The sequence below is a fragment of the Equus asinus genome, chromosome 11, assembly GCF_041296235.1.
Source record: "Equus asinus isolate D_3611 breed Donkey chromosome 11, EquAss-T2T_v2, whole genome shotgun sequence".
NCBI classification, from domain to species: Eukaryota; Metazoa; Chordata; class Mammalia; order Perissodactyla; family Equidae; genus Equus; species Equus asinus.
The window spans coordinates 7,797,903-7,819,047 of record NC_091800.1 but is presented as its reverse complement, the minus strand read 5'-3'; the positions used below and the strand labels follow the sequence as shown (position 1 = coordinate 7,819,047).

Here is a 21,145-nt window from a genome sequence, read left to right as displayed (position 1 = left end):
ACTACAGTCAAAAGAATTAACTTTAAGGAAATGAAACTGTTTTTACATTCAGTTTGGCATTATAGCTTCTGTTATTTCCATACAAACGCAGCAGGATTTTCCGTCTTTCTTGAATCTCTTTGTGGAGATTTATCAATTGAGTTTGTCTACTACAAAAACTATAATTAAACTGTACAGTAAGCTATTTATATGTCTGCAATAATTTCCTTTGCAAGATACAACAGACTTCAGTTTTATTCTGCAAAATCGTTTTCAATTATATATTTAATCTCTATGTTATTGCTTAATTTACACATGCACCACCCTCTAGCCCAGATCCTGGCTGAAGACTCTGGCAGCAGCTGCCACACATGTTAAAGGGTTATTATTACGTTCAATAGGAGCCACATGTGCCAGTCGGCCACAACAATTTGTACCCTATGATCTAATTCAACCTATCAGATTTTGCTAATTTTTTTTAAAGGAACAAAGTGTGATTCCTAGTGCTCATGAATCAGAAATGGAAAACAAATGTTCCAGAAGTGAGGCATCCTAGAATTGTCACTTTCTCTCTAGATCCCCAAACAGGTAACTATTTAGGAACTTGGAGAATCTGACAAGATAAGCTGTACCAAACACTGCTCTTAAAATTTAGATTTCATTAACTGGTCACTAAAGAAAACAAGGAAAGGATTCATATTCATGCAGCTGGGAAAAAAAGGGCTGCCCTAGAAACCATTTCAGTAACAAAGGAAAAAAAAGGGAAAGACCACCAAAAAGGTAAGTAGGGCGCAGGGGGTCCAAGGTCCTTAAAAAGAAAATAACATTTTAAATATTGGCAACATAATTCTTCACACAGCTCCCAGAGGACTTGGAAGGAACATGCTGCAAACTTTTCTCCCGGGTAGGGAGGAGGCAGAATGAATAAGTTTCATTCAAAGGTGAACATCAGCCTTTGGCAAAGATTGCAGAGAAAGCGGACATACTTTTCTTCCTGTTGAATTCAGGATTGAGCATCTGTGTGGAGGGGGAGACGGAGCAGTGGAAACTTAGGCACACTCCTGGAGAAAGTGAGATTGGTAGACCCGTTCTGGAGAGAAGTTAGGCAATATCTCATAGCACTGAAGATGTACACATAGGGTGGCTCAATTTCTGTTTCTAGGGACATACCTGAGAGATTCCTACATGTGTGCACAGGAGACGTGCACAGACAATGCTGTTGGCAGCACTTGTGATAATATAAAAACTGCAAAACAATCCAAAATGTCTGCCAGTAAGTTTTACACACTGTACAGCAATTAACTAGAGCTAGATTTATCAACACGAATAAATGTCAAACAAGTGAACACAGCAAACTGCACAAAGACACATAAAACATGGCATCCTTAACACAAAAATGAAAAGCCCAAAACAAGTGCGTATACAGCTTATGGATACAAACATGAGTACGGCCAAGGTATAAAGACATGCCAGACGGTGGATCTCTCTCAGGCAGCGGGATAAAGGAGGAGAACTAACAGCACTTCAATTATCTGTAATGTTCTGTTTCTTTTAAAAACCATCTAGCAAGCTAGAACACCTAGCACTAAAAAGGACTACCGGCAGAGAATGCGTCCATCTCATCACTACTTTAAAAGGAACGATTCTGTCACTCAACCGTGAAGTACAATGTTTGACACAGGATTAGGGAGACACACCTTATCAGATTAAGAAAGTCCACGCCTACACTCCAGGATTAAAAGTTTGTTGCTGTCGTTGGGTACTGATCAATGAATGCTAAATTTTTGGATTTTTTTTTTCTGCATCTAATTAGATGATTGTACAGTTTTTTCTTTTATCTGTTAATGAAGTAAAGTACATTAATAACAGATTTATCTAAAGAAAACACACGCCTACATTCCTGGAATTAAACCCAACTAGATCAGAAGTATAATTTTTCTTTTTTACATTATTGGATTTGGTTCGCCAATCTATTATTAAATAATTTTCTCTCTCACTTCACAGCAGAGATTGACCTGCAACTGTTATCATTTTGCTCCTTTTGGTTTTTATTTGCAGGTTACATTAGCATCAGACTACATTGAAAAGCACTATTGACTTTTTCTTATTTTCTGGAAGACTTTGTATAAAATTGGAACTGTTTGTTCTTTTACTGTTTGATAAAACTAGACTACAAACATCACAAGCGTGTCCGGTGTTCTCTTTGTAGGAAAACTTATAAGAAGTGATACCACTTCTTTCACGGGTGTAGGGTTATTCAGGTTTTTCATTCCTTGAGTCTGATTCTGAAAGTTTTATATTTTTCCTAAGTAATTACCCATTTTATCTAAGCTTTAAATTTATTTACATAAAGTTATTCCACAGTATTCTCTTATTACTCTAATCACCGATCTCCCTATCTATGGTTCTCTTTTCTCATTGCTAAAAAATAAATTGTTTTTCCTTAAACACATTAGCTTGTGTTGATCTTATTAGTCTTTTTGAAGAATCTATTTTTGGTTTTGTTGATCTTCTCTGCTCTTTCACTAACATCTTAAATTGTACATATAGCTCACTAATTTTTAATCCTTTCTTCTCTTATAATATAGTCAGTGATGCTACAAATTTCTCCTGGGGATATTCATATCCCATGAGTTTTGATGCAAAGTATTTTTTCAATCATTTCAGTTCTAAGTATTTTCTAATTTCCAGTGTGATTTCCTCTCTTTGACTCCTGAATCATTTATAAGTGTAGTTTTAAAATTTTCAAGAGTATAAATTATTATAATGATCTGTGTGTATGTGTGTGTGTGTGAGAGGAAGACTGGCCCTGAGCTAACAACTGTTGCCAGTCTTCCTCTTTTTGCTGAGGAAGGTTGGCCCTGAGCTAATATCTGTGCCCATCTTCCTCTATTTTGTATGTGAGATGCTGCCACAGCACGGCTTGATGAGCGGTGCATAGATCTGTGCCCAGGATCTGAAATGAAGCGAAGTTTGTGAACTTAACCACTACACCACTGGGCCGGCCCCTATAATGATCTTTTTTATCACTGATTTGTTAGTTCAGTGCATTGTGTTCACAGAACAGGAGCTGAATGATAACCAATTCTCAAAAATTTTGTTGAGACTTCTTTTATAACTTGCACGGTCATTTTTGGAAAACACTTTACTTGAAAGGAACGTGAGTATAGAGAGACAGCTGGATATGTATGTATTTATGTATGGCATACTCACACACACATATGTATGACAAGTATGTGTGTATGTGTGTATCGTCTATGGCTGCTTTCTTATTACAATGGGAGAAATGAGTAGTTGTCACCTAGAGCATATGGCACGCAAAACCTAAAATATTTACTAGCTAGTCCTTTACAGAAAAAGTTTGCCTATTCTTGCCCTAGCTCTATCTACTCAGCACCTTACACCTCTCCTTTGTGGCAACTGTCACAAAAAGAATTTAATTGTATAAGTCAAGATTTAATGGCTATTTGCTCAGAAAACACAGAAACTTGAGAAAGGCAGAGAATATGCTGTCATTTATCGCCACGTCTACAATCCTAGCAATCTCCCTGGCCTATTCAAAGCACTCAAATATCTGTTGATTGAATATTAATTCAGAAATTAAACATGCTATTTTCTTATTCTAAGCATGTTCTTTCATATGCTTTTTCCTTTACCATCATCTATCAAGAGGAAAACTCTATTTTTTAAAGCAGGATTTCTAAATCTGTGTTCCTTATCACAAGAGTTACTCATCAAAAGACAAATTCAGTGATCAAATAAGCGTGGTTAACAAAATATTCTATATCCACCTGTGCAAGATTCACAGTGCAATAAGCATATTAAAAAATGCATAAAGGAGCCAACCCTAACAGCCTAGTGGTTAAAGTTCAGTACACTGTGCTTTGGTGGCCCAGGTTTGGTTCCTGGGTGCAGAACCACACCACTCATCTGTCAGTAGCCATGCCGTGGTGGCGGTACACATAGAAGAACCAGAAGGACTTACAACTACACATAACTATGTACTGGGGCTTTGGGGAGGGAAAAAAGAGAGAGAGAGGAAGTCTGGCAGCAGATGTTCACTCAGGGCGAATCTTTCCCAGCCAAAAAAAAAAAAAAAGTGTAAAACTTGTAGCAGAGAAACACATTTATTTATAACTCTGTATCTCCCCAAATTATCATACATCCAATGCTTGTTAACATTTCAAAAACATTGTTTTAGAACATGCAGCAACAGCAGACAATGGAACTAGAACTGGGTCAGTTTCCATTTGATCAGACAGGGCAGGAGTCAAAAAACCTTCTGTACATGACCAGATAGTAAACAGTTTAAGATCTGTGGGCCATTTGTTCTGTTGTGCAACTATTCAACTCTGCCATCAAAGCAGCCATTGACAATACGGAAACGAATGTATCTAGCTATGTTCCAATAAAACTTTATTTACAAAACAAAAAAACAAACAACCCAATTAAAAAATGGGTAAAAGATCTAAACAGACATTTTTCCAAAGAAGATATACAGATGGCCAACAGGCACATGAAAACATATTCAACATCACTAGTCATTAGGGAAATGCAAATCAAAACTACAATGATACATCACCTCACATCTATCAGAATGGCCCAAATTAACAAGACAAGAAATAACAAGTGTTGGAGAGGATATGGAGAAAAGCGAACTCTCACACACTGCTGGTGGGAATGTAAACTCGTGTAGCCCCTATGGAAAATAGTATGGAGATTCCTCAAAAAATTAAGAGTACAATAACCATATGATCCAGCTATTCCACTGCTGGGTATTTATTCAAAGAACATAAAAACATGAATGCTTAAAGATACATGTACCCCCATGTTCACTGCAGCATTATTCACAATAGCCAAGATATGGAAAAAAGCTAAGTGCCCATCAACTGACAAATGGAGCAAGAAGATGTGGTATATAATCAATGGATACTATTCAGCCATAAAAAGATGAAATCCTCCCATTTGCGACAACATGGATGGACCTTGAGGGTATTATACTAAGTAAAATAAGTCAGACAGACGGAGAATGTCAAACACTGTATGATCTTACTCCTAAGTAGAAGATAAAAACAACAACAAACAAACACATGGATACAGAGATTGGATTGGTGGTTACCAGAGGGGAAGGGGGGAGGGAAGAGGGCAAAAGGAGCCACAGGGCACATGTGTATAGTGATGGATGGTAATTAGTCTTTGGGCGGTGAACATGATGCAGTCTACAAAGAAATCGAAATATAATTATGTACACCTGAAACTTATATAATATTATAAACCAGTTACCTCAATTAAAAAAAATAATAAAGATTGTTATAATCCTAAAAAAAAAAAACAGGTAGTAAGCTAGATTTGGTCCAATGGCCAGAGTTTGCTGACCCCTGCACTAACGGACTTAAAATTATCTACATTGTACTATCCAATATGGTAGCCACTAGCCACATGTGGCTATTTAAATTACCCAAAATTATAGTTCCTCAATCAAACTAGTTATGTTTCAGGTGATTAATATACACTTGTGCCTAGTGACTGTTGTAATAAACAACAGAGAAAAACATTTTCACTTCTCCTTAACCCCTTATAGAAAAAATTTTTTAAATATAATGAACTTTATATTTTACACTGCTTTAAAACTTAAGCTCTGGGTAATAAAAAGAGAAAAGCATCTGAATGGAGTAATGTTAAGACCAAATGAATATGCTCAGTTGGACCAAAACATTTTTCAGGAGGCTTATAATTTAAATTTAAGAAGAACTAGACTATCATGTTGGATGAAGGAGACGGTCGTAACTTAATAAATCAGGAACCTCCCCGCTGAAGGCAGAGCAGAGAGCTCGTCTTGTGGAAATTAGGAAGAGAAATCTCAGCTAAATTGGCGTCAAGAAGGCCTGTAGGGGGAGCTCTCATGCCCTGTCATACATCATCAAGTACTCCAAACAGGGAGAGACAGACAATTGCATCTCTGACAGGAAGTACAACTGCTTGACCGCCAAAGGAAGATTTCTCTCCCCATCCAGCAACAGCCCAGCCAATGAGAAACGCCACAGCTTGGTCAATGAGACGCCCTTGCTGCCCTGAACTGACACTTTCCCTCAATGGACTTTCCTTTAGAACAGCCCCTGCCCACTCCCCTTTTTCTCTATAAAAGCAAGCTCCCCTCCTTTGTTCTCTAGATCTGCCTATAGTTCAGCACAGCGTGCACATCCAAGTTGCAAATCTTTTGGCTATTCCTGAATAAACTTATTTTGAGGGTAAAATAATAGGCAAATTTGCCTTTTAAGTTGACAGTCTCTAAGAGATAATAATCATGTTCCTACTTATATAGTAAGCTATGGTTTTTATCTGCCAATGAATTATTTTTCTTCAACATGTTCTTAAATCATGCATTTAAGACTGTTCTCGGGGCCGGCCCGGTGGTGCAGCGGTTAAGTGTGCACATTTCGCTTCAGTGGCCCGGGGTTCACCGGTTTGGATCCCAGGTGCAGACATGGCACCGCTTGGCACAGCATGCTGTGGCAGGCGTCCCACATATAAAGTAGAGGACGACGGGCACGGATGTTAGCTCAGGGCCAGTTTTCCTCAGCAAAAAAGAGGAGGATTGGCAGCAGTTAGCTCAGGGCTAATCTTCCTCAAAAAAACCAGCCTGTTCTCATATTGAAAGATTTAAAAGAAAATGAACATTCAAACAGCAACAGAATCAGCAACAGCTTTACATTTCATGGGTTACCTAGCACTACACATCAAATAGGAAAAGCAGAAAAGATCCCTACAAATTGAAAATTCATCAGTATTTCAAGTTACAAGCTATGCAGCTATCTATTAAGAATTCATTTTGCTGTAATAGCTTCAAGTTTATTTATTTATTTATTTTTTAAAGATTGGTGCCTGAGCTAACAACTGTTGCCAATCTTCTTTTTTTTCTGTTTTTTTCTCTCCCCAAATCCCCCCAGCACACAGTTGTGTATTCTTAGTTGTGGGTCCCTCCATTTGTGGCATGTGGGATGCTCCCTCAACGTGGCCTGATGAGCAGTGCCACGTCTGAGCCCAGGATCCGAACCAGCGAAACCCTGGGCCACCAAAGCAGAGCGTGCAAACTTAACCACTCGGCTACAGGGCCGGCTCCTAGCTTCAAATTTAGAACATATTAAATATAACTTCAATTCAGAGGATTTCAACTCCACAACTGATACTGGGAAAATATCCAAATGTCCAACATTTATATTACTTGTACACAAATATGGTAAGTTCTTTTAATTCATTGGCAAATACATTACAGATAAATTGGCAAAACTTATCTGGAGGGCAAGGAGAATATGAATATATGTACACACATGTTTGTGTGTGTGTGTGTGTGTATGTGTGTCCATGTGCATGGATAGTCTCCATCCAAAAAGGTATATTCTCTTAACCTAGGATCCTTACTTTTAGGAATTTATTCTAAGAAAATAAACTGCAGAAAACAAAATATGTTCCCAAACATGAAATGTTAGAAACAACCTCAATATCCAATAATTAGTGAAGAGTTAAATAAACCATAGAAACATATACAATGAAATGTATGTCATTCTCTAAAAGGGGGCTCTAGCTACAAATTTATTGATCTTGAGACAGAATTTCAGTTAACAGAGAAGAAAACCAGGTTGACAAGAATATCTGTTGTGTATAATTCCCCCCACCTTTTGTTTTGTGGTGAGGAAGATTGACCCTGTGCTAACATCTGTTGCCAATCTTCCTCTTTTTTTGCTTGAGGAAGATTAGCCCTGAGCTAACATCTGTGCCAATCTTCCTCTGTTTTGTATGTGGGTTGCTGCCACAGCATGGCTGAAAAGTGGTGTAGGTCTGCGCTCAGGATCCAAACCCATGAACCCTGGGCTGCCAAAGTGGACCATGCCAAACTTAACCACTACGCCATCGGGCTGGCCCCTATAATTCCATTTTTTTAAATGGCTACATATATAAATACTGTACACACATATGTGTGTATATACATATAGTTATATTGACGGTGAATGAAAAGAGCTAAAACATAAATATACAATATTTACATATAAAATATTATATATAATCTATGAAAAATGTATATGTAGATATAAATATAAAATATATGCTTCTACTTGCCTCAGAAAAAATTCTTTAGGGGCCAGCCCTGTGCCCAAGTGGTTCAAGTTTTCTGCGCACCACTTTGGCAGCCTGGGTTCCTGGGTTTGGATACTGGGTGCAGACCTACCCCACTCATCAGCCATGCTGTGGAGGCATCCAACATATAAAGTAGAGGAGGATTGGCACAGATGTTAGCTTAGGGCTAATCTTCCTCAAGCAGAAAAAATACGAAGATTGGCAATAGACGTTAGCTCAGAGTCAATCTTCCTCACCAAAAAGAAAAGTTCTTATACTATTAACCAAATTTTTAATTGTAGCTCTTTGGGTAGTAGGATTCCAAGCAATTTTTCTTTTTTCTCATTTATATCTATTTTTCCAGTTTTTTCTGCTTTAAATGGATTGAGTAATCTTAAAAAAGGGGGTAAATGAGGCTTAAAACTATTAGATTGCCAGAAAATCTAAACTATCCTAGGAAGAAAGCTTGGAGGTTATGCTCCCATTAATCAAGTGAACTACATCAAAGGTTCTGTTTCAGATACATCTTGGAAGTCATTCCAAACAAAACATGGCCAGGTTTACATAAGTTACCTTATATAGGAACAACAGTGCTTAGAAACTTGACCACAGAATAAACTTCATTGATGAAGGAATTTGACAGACTGAAGCCTCCGATGTAACAATTCTTCCCTTACAATACCTAGGCTGCACTGTCACGTGACGGCAAAGCAGGCTGTTATCCCAGCCTAAGAACTGCCATCGTTGTTGACATTAAACATTTTTCTTGATGTACCTTTATGATACACCATGTAATCGCTGATTTTCCTCACTCAGGAAGTCAGCCATGCTAAGGGTCATCAGGCTCCCTGGCAGGTTTGCCTGCCTGTCTCTCCATGCTTCTGATACTTTCAAGGATACCATTAGCACTAGAGATAGACAAAGCCTCCTGAGTTCACCGCCCCCCCCACACCAAAGCTGGATTCCACAGACATGGATCATCTATCACAAACAAATCCATCGGATGAGAACGATTCTTTAAGCAGCTACAGTAGAACAAAAGGGTACTACCAGCTCTGTTTTGTGAAAAACATAAACAAAAGTATAATTGCTAGATCATGAAGAGTTTAATACAGTAAGTTTAAAGTTCTGATTGATTCACCTAATTATTTCAAGAACATTAGTAACAAATATCCTCCACTTTCACTTAAACAGAGAAAATGTTAATAAAAGAATATTCTTTTTATTGGTAGAATTTATTTCTAAAAATCATGGTTTATGATGCATTAAGAGAAGAATAAAGTTGCCCATTAATTTGCTCACTAGATAAGGAAATAGATTACCACACTAACCAAAGATCTGCCAAAAGTCTTAGCAAAACACACAGAAATCTCTATACTTGTTTTCTCCAATTCTCCACCCAATCCTTTGAACACATTCCAGTCAGGCATTCATCTCCACAACACCCTCCAAACAGCTCTTGAAAGCAGTGACCTCCACATGGTTAAATCCAATAATTAATTCTCAGACCTCCTCTCAATGGACCTATAAAGCAGCATTTAACAGTTGTTGCTTCCCTCCTTCTTGAAAGACTTGGTTGTACTTGGTTTCCAGGAGCCAACCTCTCTTGTTTCCCTGCCTATTTCAATGGCCACGCTTTCTTGGTCTCCTTTGCCAGCTCTCATCTCCCAAACTTTTAAACAACGAAATACTCCCAGAGCTTAATTCTTAACCTCTTTGCCATCTCTAATCAATCTAGGGGTCTCATCAAGTCTCATAGTTTCACAATGGTATGCTGACTACTCCCAAGAATCTCTCTCCCCTGGACTCCCAGACTGAAATATTCAACTGCCTGTGGATATCCAACAGTCACCACAACCCTAAACGTGTCCGAAAGACTCCTGATTCCTCCAAGCATCCTTGCTGCTCCTACAGTCTTCTCCCACTCAGAAATGGCAACTCGATCTTTCCAGTTGCTCAGAGCCAAACCCTTGGAGGCTTATATCCCACATTCAATATATCAGCAAATCCTGCCAGCTTTACTGTGAAAATACTATACACCCGGAATCTCACCACCTCCCATCACTGATACTGCTAACACCCTGATCCAGTCCACACCATCATCTCCTACTGGATTAGTGCAACAGCCTGCTAACTGGGCCCTCTGCTTCTGCCCTCATCTCCCTGTAGCCCAAATGGAGGTATCTAGCCCAGTAGCCAGATACCCTTTTCAAAGGTAAAACAGATCATGTCATTCTTCTACTCAGATTCCACCAATGACTACCCATTTCACTCAGAATAAAAGCCAAGTCGTAACAATGACTTATAAGGCTACAAGTTGAGGTCCCACTATTTCTCTGACTCCCTCTGCCACTGTCCCCCTCACCCACTCCACTCCACACACTCCCTCCCTCACTGCACTGCAGCCAAATGCTGTTCAAACAGAGTTGGAATGCATCAGCCCTGGGTCTTGGCACGTGGTGTACCACCTTCCTGGGACACTATTCCTCCAATATAGGCTGATGGCATTTACCATCCAAACCAGGATACTTTGGAGAGTCAGCAGGGGCACTCTTAAAATTGTGCCAGGACAACAGGTGTAAACTGAAACTATCCCAGGCAGAGTGAGATGTGCAGTCTCCCACCCAGACAGCCCCGTAGCCCCCTCCCTCGTAGTCTGCTCAGATACCATCTTATTAGAGAGAATTCCTCTAACCACTGTACATACCATAGTAACCACTGCACTCCTGATTTTCATGTCCTCCTCATCCTGCTTTATGTTTATCAATAACACTTATCACTAACATATAACAAAAAAAATGTTTTTAATAGTCTCTCTGCCCTTTACATGTAAGCATCGTCAAAGGATTAAAAGAATTATCAATTGAATATGCCTAAAATTAAATCAGGAAAAAAAATTGCCCAAGCAACATTTCTAGTAAACCACAATCTTACTTCCCCCACAAAAGATGTTGAAGAAAAAAATATAGTTATAAGGTGATCTTACCAAGTAGGTAAATATTATCGAGAATGTATGATCAAGACGGTAGGAAAAAATGGGGAGAAATTTTCAGACAAATATTTTAGCACTTTCACTTTAAGAGCTGCGAGGAGGATTAAGAGAGAGAACTCATGTAAAGTGCTGGGCGCTCACAGATAAGCACTCAACAGACGAAAGCTTTTGTTACTGGATTGGCTGCTTAAGATACACGACCCCCATCTTCCACAATAAAAGCCATGACAACACAAGCATTTCCAAACACATCTTTCCAAAGTGTTCGCTCCATACCGAAAAAAAGCCCTCAGCACATCGCATTTTAAAACGTCACCTTCATCTTGAAGCAACAAATAACAACAGTGTGCCTGTGGGTATGAATATGCACGTGTGGTTACATATTTTAAGTAACTTACCATAGAGGCACCTGTCATCAAAGAAAAGAGCTTAAAGTAGAGGACTGGACTAATAAAAAATAAATAATAACTGTGACTTACTACAAGAATTGATTGCGAGTCAAAGACTTTTCTAAGCACAGGGAGCAGGATTTGAACCAGCCAGGCATTCCAGCACCTGCTCCCGCAACCATTACGCTTCCTTCATCACCCCTGAGCCTGCTCACTGTTAAGTTCTCTGCCGTGGGAACAAACAATAGCAATAGAAACAAAAGAGTAAACTTCTGAGTGGTCCACAAGGTGTTCATGGTCACTCAGCACGTCACTGCAAAATACTGTAATGGGTCTATTGTATGTTAAAGGTCTGAATTTTATAAAATCAACCACATCAATGAGATCTTATAGCATTCTGTGTCCTCCCGATTCCTACTTGCCTTTAAATAGGCCAGTGCTGGATATTGTTTATTGATTGACTCTCAGCATCTATTCCCATCCTCTTCTATGTTTTTCTCTATATTGAAAGGACTGCAAGGCTAAAAACCGCATTGTCCAGACTTCCTTATTAGCAGGATTCTAGATGAATTCTCTTAACAAGCTACATCTGCTTAAGATTTGGGAGACAGAAAAGAGACAGCTATTCCCTTCCACGCAGAGGAATTTAGAAGATCTATCATACGTATGTTGAAGGATCTAAAGGAAAGCATGAATAGAATAAAGAGAAATGGAAGAATCAAATGGTTCTTACATTACAGACCAAAAAACCCACAATATTTGACATCTGCAAGACCTGTAAACTGAAAACTACAAAATATTGCTAGAGAAATGAAAGAAGACCTAAGGAAATAAAAGCTACGCCATGTTCACGGATTGGAAATGCGTATTTTTCACAAACGGCACTGGAAGAATCTAAATATACACATGGGAAGTAAACTGGATCTCAATCTCTACCTCATTCCATGTACGGAACATGAATCGGAGACTCAAATTTATAAGCCAAAACTATAAAACTCCTAGAAGAAAACATAAGAGGAAATCTTTCCAATCTTGGAGTAAGTGCACATTTCTTAGAGCACCAAAGATCTACTCATACAAAAATTTAAAAGAGAAAAAAGAAATTAGACTTCAACAAAATTAAAAACTCCTGTTCTTCAAAAGGATACTTGAATTCATTTTCTATTGCTACATAACACATTGCCACAAATTTATCCGCTTTGAATAACAGACACACATATTAGCTCTGTCTCCATGGACCACTTTAGCTGAACCTGTGGTTAGCGTCTCACAAGGAGGTAATCAAGCTGTTGATCAAGCTAGGGTCTCACCTTAAGGCTTGACTGAGGAGGACCTGTTTCTAGCCTTCCTCAGTTTGTTGGGCAGAATTCATCTCCTTGCAGCTGTAGGACTAAGGTCCCAATTTGCTTGCTGGCTGTAGGCTAAGGCCACTGTCAGCTCCTAGAGGCTGTCTGCAGTTCCTTGCTACATGGTCCTCTCCATAAGCCTTCTCACAATATGGCAGCTTAGTTCTTAAAGCTATCAAGGCAGAAAGTCTCTCATCAAGTCTGCTAAGATGGAGTCTTATATAATGTAACATAATCAAGGGAGTGACATTCCATCACCCTTGCCATACTCTTTTGGTTAGAAGTAAATCACAAGTTCCACACATATTTAAATGGAGGGAATTACACAAAGGTATGGACACCAGGAGGGAGGAAGTGTTGAAAGTCACCCTGGGTCTATCCTTCCTACCACTGTTAAGAAAATATCTCCAATACACATCTCTAACACAGGGCTTATCTCAGGGATATATAAGAACTCTTATCACTCAGTAAGACAACACAAAGCCAATTTAAAACTGGGCCAAAAATTTGACAGAGACTTCACAAAGAAAGATTTTTCTAACAGCCCTTAAGTACAAGAAACATTAATAGTCAACACTAATAGTCATCAGGGAAATGCAAATTAAAGCCATGATAAGATACCACTACATACCCACTAAAATGGTTAAAATTAAAATGACTGAAAATACCAAGTACTGGAGAAGATGTGGAGCGCTGGAAACTCTCAGGTAGTACTCGTGGGAGTGTGAAATGGAAACTGTTTGACAGTTTCTTACAGAGCTAAATATACATTTTCCGTAAGACCCAACAATTCTATGTATTTATCCAAGAGAAATGAAAACGTGTCCACACAAAAACTTGTACAAAAAATGCTCACAGAAGCTTTATTCATAATAGCCTCAAACTGAAAATCACTGAAAAGTCCATCAACAGATGAATGGATAAACAAATTATAGTATATCCAAACAATGAAATATTACTCAGCAATAAAAAGGAATAACTAATGATACATGCAGCAACATAGATGAATATCAAAATAACTATGTTGAATGAAAGAAGTCAGACAAAAGCAGAGTCTATCGTTTGGTTCCACTCATAAGAAATTCTAAGACAAGCACAATTAATCCATCACAATAGAAAACAGACCTGTGGTTGCCTAGGGATGAGGAGGGTTGACTGCAAAGGGACATGAGGGAACTTTCTGGGATGATGGAAATGTTCCCAAGGTAGGAGTCAATGAATGTTGTAGTGAGACTCACCAGGTCTCTTCCCATGGAAGTTAGGACAATGACTGAGAAAGAGTGGGACCTTAAGAACCAGAACAGGGACATCTGTATCAATTTGAATGAATCCAAACCCCCGACCTCCAAATTCCTTTCCCTCTCTTTTGCCAGCAGAAGGGCAAATCCTCTCTCTCTGAGGAGAGCCCCACGCCATGCTTGAAGAGCCCGTATCGACACTACTTTTAGTACCAGGTTCTGTCTTACTAGTGGGGTGAGGCTAAACCAAGAGACCTCCCGAACCCCCATGCAGTATTTCAAAGTATATAATTTTTTCTCACAGACACACAAAAATCCAGAGGGAATCTGCAGAGTTTGCTCTCCAAAGTCATCCAGGGACCCAAAGTGGTGGAGCAGCTCTGCTGTCCTCACTACAGAGCTTCCTCAACATAGTAACTTCCAAAGTGGCTCCAGCTGTTGCCATTTCCAGCCAGCAAAACGTAAGTGGTGAGACACCAGGGCAAGGGATTCCCTTTTCAACGGGTAAGGCAGAAATTTCCCGCCTCACTTCTCTTCACATGCCACCAGTGAGAATTAAACCTCATGGCCACACCCAGTGACAGCGATGCTGAGAAACGCAGTCTTGGCCACAGATGCCATCAGTGGACTTTACAGGATTCCACTTCCATTCCCCAGGAGGCATTCTATCAGTGACTATACATATTTGTTTCATAAAACTTTTGAGTTAAAGAATTAATATTTTGCTCAGAACAAATATATCTTTTCCAATACATCCTTCTTTAGATGGTTCATCAAAAATAATAGGTTAACGAGTTAACACATGTTAGAAACAGCAGCACTTTTATCCAAATATGGAACAAATCTCCTAAATTTCATAACTTTGTAATTCCTGGTTTCTTAGAAAAGCCTAGCCTGGCTTCCCACGGGTCTCCCCTCCACGTTCATTTCAATTGTTGCCATGTTGTTTCTCTAGATTACTGCAGCAAGAAAAACAAAAGCTCCCCTAGGGGCTTGGCACTTTTTACCTTTTACTAACAAATATCAAAAGACATTTATCATTCAATAGCTAGCAGTAGGTTTTGTGAAACTTTAGAGAATAACCGATTTGAATATTACGTTTTTTATAAATTGCTGATAAAATGGTAGATTTTTATTCTCATACTCAGGATTCTTAGTTTTTAAAGTCACACTAATTCCGATTGTTTCATATTACCACAGCTAATATTTCAGGATACCATATACACTTAGGGCAAGAGTGATTAATGACAATAGCTCTGTGGTAATTTTGAAATTTGTTTAACTTGTCAGATCTAATCATTGTTTTAACTCATCAAGTAGCCGAAGCAAAGCTTGAACCAGCACATGTGTCCAGCACTGCCATGTTGTTGCAGCTTCTGCTTACATGATTGTTATCTCAGTTCCTTTTTTTTCCCCCTACAGGAATCCTTTCAAGCCAGCACCTTGTGAGAGTGAGTTTTCCATAAATCCATTTAACTACTATACATAATGGTAATACATCACAATGAGCTAAAAGCAAACAAAATAGTGGGAGCCCCGGGGTCAACCTTTCTTACTCCTGGCACTCCACGCCTCCCTCCTCCGAGACATTCCTCCCGGACCCAGAAGTAAGATTGGGTGTGCCAGTGCCAATCAATATGTTATTATCAATAAATCTGACTTCTTAGTACTTTTTTTATAACTTAAAAAAAAGAAAGTCACAGTTTCTTCTGGCATCCTAACATCTCATCCAATGCCTCCCTGGGGTGTGCATGATCACCACCCCCAACACTTGCCCCCCATTTCAGTGACCACCGATCTCATCTATATCACAGAACTTAGATGTCATTTTGGCAACAGCTGAAAAACTCAAAACAGAGAGATGAATTCTAATCATAAGTATTTGGAGCTCCAGTCTGGACATACTTATTGGTCAAGTGAAGGTGATGGATGCAGCCCTGAGTCTTTGAGGCAAGCCTCTTAATTCCCTCACACTTATATGCAAGATGAAGTAAGAGAAGCCAGGCCCACTGCTTCTAATTCTTGGGCCATTTTCTTCATCCCTGTCTTGTCTGCTCCATCATCAGAGCCCTGCAACATTAATAGCTAACTTGGGAGCTCCACCAGGAATCTACTTTCTATCTAATTTACTGCCTTAGCACTTAGCCTTATTCCACACCTGCCAAATGAAATCTTAATGAGAATAGAAATGCCTTTAACTCAACTAAAGAATGAGGGAGGAGAAGAGGGGAAGGGAGAGGAGGTGGGACTCGAGTCAGAAATATGGAGTGTCCCTTTGAGTCTGGAACAAAAAAGAAGTACACAGAAATTACACCTCTGCTCAGCAGATACTGAGTACATTAAAGTCATTATACTAAAAGATAAAGTTCAAAACTGGTTAAGGAAAAAGCGTCCTTAACAGGTTACGAAGGGAAGTCCAGCACACACCCATAAGCCCTCCAGTTCGGCCTCACAAATCACTGCTTGGGCTAGGTAAAGCAGGGGTCTCTGTGCCCTGCGAGCCTGAGAGCGCTACATAGAGTCAAAGTCCGTCTCTTGGATTCCAGAGAACGGCCTGTATGAGAGGGAAGCATAGGCTCACTTCCGAGTTACCTCCAGAAAATGAGGCTTATTTTAAGACTGTGGATACCTTGGAACTGGAAAACCATCAGCAAACAAGGGAGCTCCAGGTACAGACACCCTTGGTGTGCTCACAGGCTATGTGGATTCATCCAAGAGTTCTAGGCATGTCTCTGAGCTAGCACTCCACTCTCCTCTCTACCAGCGTGCTGTTGCATCTTCCTCCGTTTTGATCCCCTCCTAACATCAGCTTGCACTCAGCCCATCATGGCTACCCTAGCCACTACCTCATCAGTATGACCTTTTAAATAGAAGATCTAACTGATAACTGGAAAATTATCTTAAGTTTGTTCATGCATTCATTCAAACACTTACTGAGTGCCTAATTTAGGCAAAGCACTGTCTTGGAGGTAGAGATGTTCCTTTGAAAAGAAAATTAGACTTTTGCTCCATGGACCTTACATTCTAAGAAACTAAAAGGAGACAGAGAAAATAGAAAGTTTTCACAAAAACAAACAACCTGATTAAAAAATGGGCAAAGGATTAATAGAAATTACTCCAAAGACTATATACAAGTGGGCAATAAGCACATGAAAAGATGCTCAACATCACTAATCATTAGGGAAATGTAAATCAAAACTACAATGAGATACCACTTCATATTCATCAGGACGGCGACTATCAAAAAACCCCAGAAAACAAGTGTTGGCGAGGATGTAGAGAAATTGGAACCCCTGTGCACTGTTGGTAGGAATGTAAAATGTTACAACACCTTTAGAAAACAGCATGGTGGTTCCTCAAAAAGTTAAACATAAAATTACCATATGATCCAGCAATTTCACTTCTGGGTGTATATCACAAGAACTGAAGGTTTCAAAGAGTCATTTCGACATTCATGTTGATAGCAGCATTATTCACAATAGCCAAAATGGTGGAAGCAACCCAAGTGTCCATCGAGAAATAAATTGATAAACCAATGTGGTATATCCATACAACGGAATATTATTCAGCCTTTAAAAGGAAGAAAATTCTGACACATGCTGCAACATGGATGAACCTTGAGGACATCATGCTAAGTGAAATAAGCCAGTCACGAAAAGACAAATACTGTGTGATTCCACTCACGTGAGGTACCTAGAGCCGTCAGATTCACAGACACAGAAAGCAGAATGGTGGTTGCCAGGGGTTTCACAAGGAGGAAGTGAGAAGTTGCTATTTAAGGGGTATAGAGTTTTAGTTTTGTAAGAGTTCTGGAGATAGAGGGTGGTGATGCTCACACAACAATGAGAACATATTTAATGCCATTGAACTGTACACTTAAAAATGGCTAAGATGGTAAATCTTATGTATATTTCACCACAATTTATATATACATATTATTATATTTATATGTATATAAATAATAATATAGATTATTTCCAGTGATGAAAAGGTCTACAGAGAAAATGAAGCCAGTGAAATTGAGAGTGCTGGGAGACGGGAACGCTTGGGTAGAGGGGGTTTCCGCACTACCCCAGAGCACGTGAGCATTAGAGTCAGGACGACCCAGAAGCGCTGGGCTTCTTGCTGGCAGTGACACAAACAAGGATAAGAGGCACACTGAGATAAATCCTGAAGAGCCCAAGCCAGAGAGAGGTATTTTGCTAATGGTGCCTTGGCGGCCGGCAGACTCTCTCCCTGACTTTAGAGTCTCAGAGGTAAAGAGCATCTTGGCCTCCACGTAGGATTCGTGGCTACGCCAATCTGCAAGTACAGAACTCTCTGTACTATATCTCCTTCCTTTAAAACTGTAACTAACCCTATCATCTGCTCCTAGCACTGAAATTTAAATATACTGCCTGGAAGGGTGGCTGTGGGTGCTGGCCAGTGACAAGCCCTTGTTAAAAGTCCTGACAAATGGAATCTCATTATTCAGCTCAAATCTTCATATCGAATCACTTCCCAGGTCACTGGTTACCCTCAAATCAGTTCCTGACCCTGGTCTCATTAGTGGCTTTAGGCCATGATGGGGTGGGTACACGTCCATAAGATGCTCAGAGAACCACGCTGTTCAATTCTCCACGAGCTGGTGGCATTGGGATGTTGGGGAATTAAGTGCAGATGTATCCTATTACTAAATAAGTTTAAACAACTCCTGACACTTGAATATTATCTTTATTTTCAAGTTTGTACTAGAAAGAAAATCCTACAAGTCTCCTTAGTAACCAATATTGGAGTTAACCATTGCCACTTAATGTAAATCATAACAGGAAGTTAAACCAGATGAAAACTATCTCATTTTAAAGGCACAACCATTTTAAATGTAAAATAAAGTATTAGCATGAAACAATTTTCTAAGTTTACTATTTTGATAAAGATATGACTTTACGACATTTATTCATAAATAAAACAGAAAACACAGACTAGTTTTATAATTGCTTTTTAGTAAAAGAAAAAAACCCACACCTGATTATCAGTCATAGTAGAAAAAGGGATTTTAATACACTTATATCAATATAACTTTTGAAAAGCTACTTACATCCAAAGAATCCTCCTTCAGCAGAATAAGGGCCATATTCTGTGACACCAACCGGCAGGAGTATCCTAAAGTGGAAGGAGGGACAACACAGGTGATTTTATCATCTTCCATGAACTCAGCATTTTTTAATTGTTATTCGAATTGAGCCCCCTTCTTACATCTCCCTTATTACTGTTTTAAGCCTATTGGTGCATACAGAGGAACTGGGCAGGAGTGAGGATAGGAAAAGTGAGTTTAAATTGATCTTGATTCTTGCAGACAGCTTGAATAGAACTGGTTGGGAAGATCTTCAAAACTAATGGCTAAAACAAATACTTGTCAATTTTCTGAGGATTTTTCTTCATCCGTGTTAGCCTGTGGGATAACATTAGGATAAGCCTTGGATTATCTAAAGTAACAGCAAACACTTTAGGAAGACAAATGGAATCTAATGGTGCTCCTAAGTCAGCATCAACATGCCTGTCATAATAGCAAGATCCCTCATTTGCTTTTTTAAAAAGTAGGTAATTCTCACAACATATTTCAAAGGAATATTATTATACATTGAGGGAGTCACTTTTCCTACCAGAAGTTCAAAGCAACCCTCATCTCAAGAATTAAACCTGAGTTTAAAAAAAAGCTTGTTTTGGAACAAAAGTATTCCAAGACTAATTCTTATCAACAATCTCCATGGTATTTTTAAATAAAGTTATCTCTGTAGGTTATGCAAGATACTCTTTTCTACTTTCTCTCCCAGAAAGTGAACATATTTTCCACGACGCTCTTTCCCACCCAGGCTTTGCGATCCACCCCGAGGCAGCTGGAGACACTCGGCGACACCACAGACCCGGAGGAAAGCCTCCTCTGAGCCTCCCCTCCAAAGCCACACGCTCTGGGCCTCGGGAGCCGGCTCCGCAGACCCCAAGACAGGCGTGGCATCAGGCTCTAGTCTTTCCTTCAAATTGCCCCCCAACCTCTCAGGGCCCCTCAAGAGCTGGCATTAATCTGTGCTTTTCACCACCCCCCTCTCAATTTATCACATTGAGAAAAGGCAAGAAAAGCAGCCTTCCACCTCGAAAACTGGCCCTCACAACCAGTCTTTTTCTCAGCACCTTAAGATAATGGATCAATGATTACAGAAGCAGGAAAGAAACCACCAGCACGTAGAATTTCAGCCTTCAAACAAGCACACACGTGACGGTCTCAGGCAGGGGCCTTAACCAAAGCTGTTCCTAAAGCAAGGAGGAGCCTGGTTCTCCACCGCACACCAGCTAAAATGGCCTCTCCCAGAAATGCCATGCTTCACGAGAAAAAGGGGGAGAGGTATTTAACTAATAGTTAAGTCGCAGAACTGCTGCGTTTATGTGCTCAATTCTACGCAGGGGGTCCCCTTTTCATCCTGAAGAAACCCTGCTAAAAGGCACAAAATAGAATTCAAGACAGACAAAAATTAAGAACAAGAAAAACCTTGGTGGAGCCGGCCCTGCGGCGCAGCGGTTAAGTTCGCACGTTCCGCTTTGGCGGCCCAGGGTTTGCCAGTTCAGATCCTGGGTGCGGACATGGTGCTGCTTGGCAAGCCATGCTGGGGTAGGCGTCCCTCATATAAAGTGGAGGAAGATGGGCATGGATGTTAGCTCAGAGCCAGTCTTCCTCAGCAAAAAGAGGAGGATCGGCAGCAGTTAGCTCAGGGCTAATCTTCCTCAAAAAAAAAGAAAAGAAAAACCTTCGTTTTTGGGGGGGGAAGAGGGGACAGTAAGCATTATTATTTATTTTGGAATACACAAAGTATCTCCTTCTCTGACTGTCATTTGAGAGGAATATTTTGTAAATCACTTCAGAACACATTTTAAAGCACAAAATTATGGCTTTTAATCCAAATGTTATTTTTTTAAAGCAATACCACCAAGATACAGTCCAGGCTGTAAACAATGTTATCTCAGTGGAATGAAATTATTTTGCTTGCAAAACAACCACGTATTATTTTAAAAACTAAAACAAACTGAATAATTTAAAATCACAATACTACATGGGCA

At 39.6% G+C, this 21,145-nt stretch overlaps 1 protein-coding gene across 5 annotated transcripts in view; it reads right to left on the bottom strand.

Moving 5' to 3' along the window:
* Nucleotides 1–21,145, bottom strand: part of LOC106832434 (phospholipid-transporting ATPase IB) — a 588,664-nt gene that overhangs the window by 365,716 nt on the left and 201,803 nt on the right. For all 5 annotated transcript variants that reach the window (XM_044777414.2, XM_070520415.1, XM_070520416.1 and 2 more), the window contains one exon: nucleotides 19,134–19,198. In XM_044777414.2, coding sequence (XP_044633349.1) covers nucleotides 19,134–19,198 — 65 coding nt within the window. The remainder of the gene's footprint in view (nucleotides 1–19,133; nucleotides 19,199–21,145) is intronic.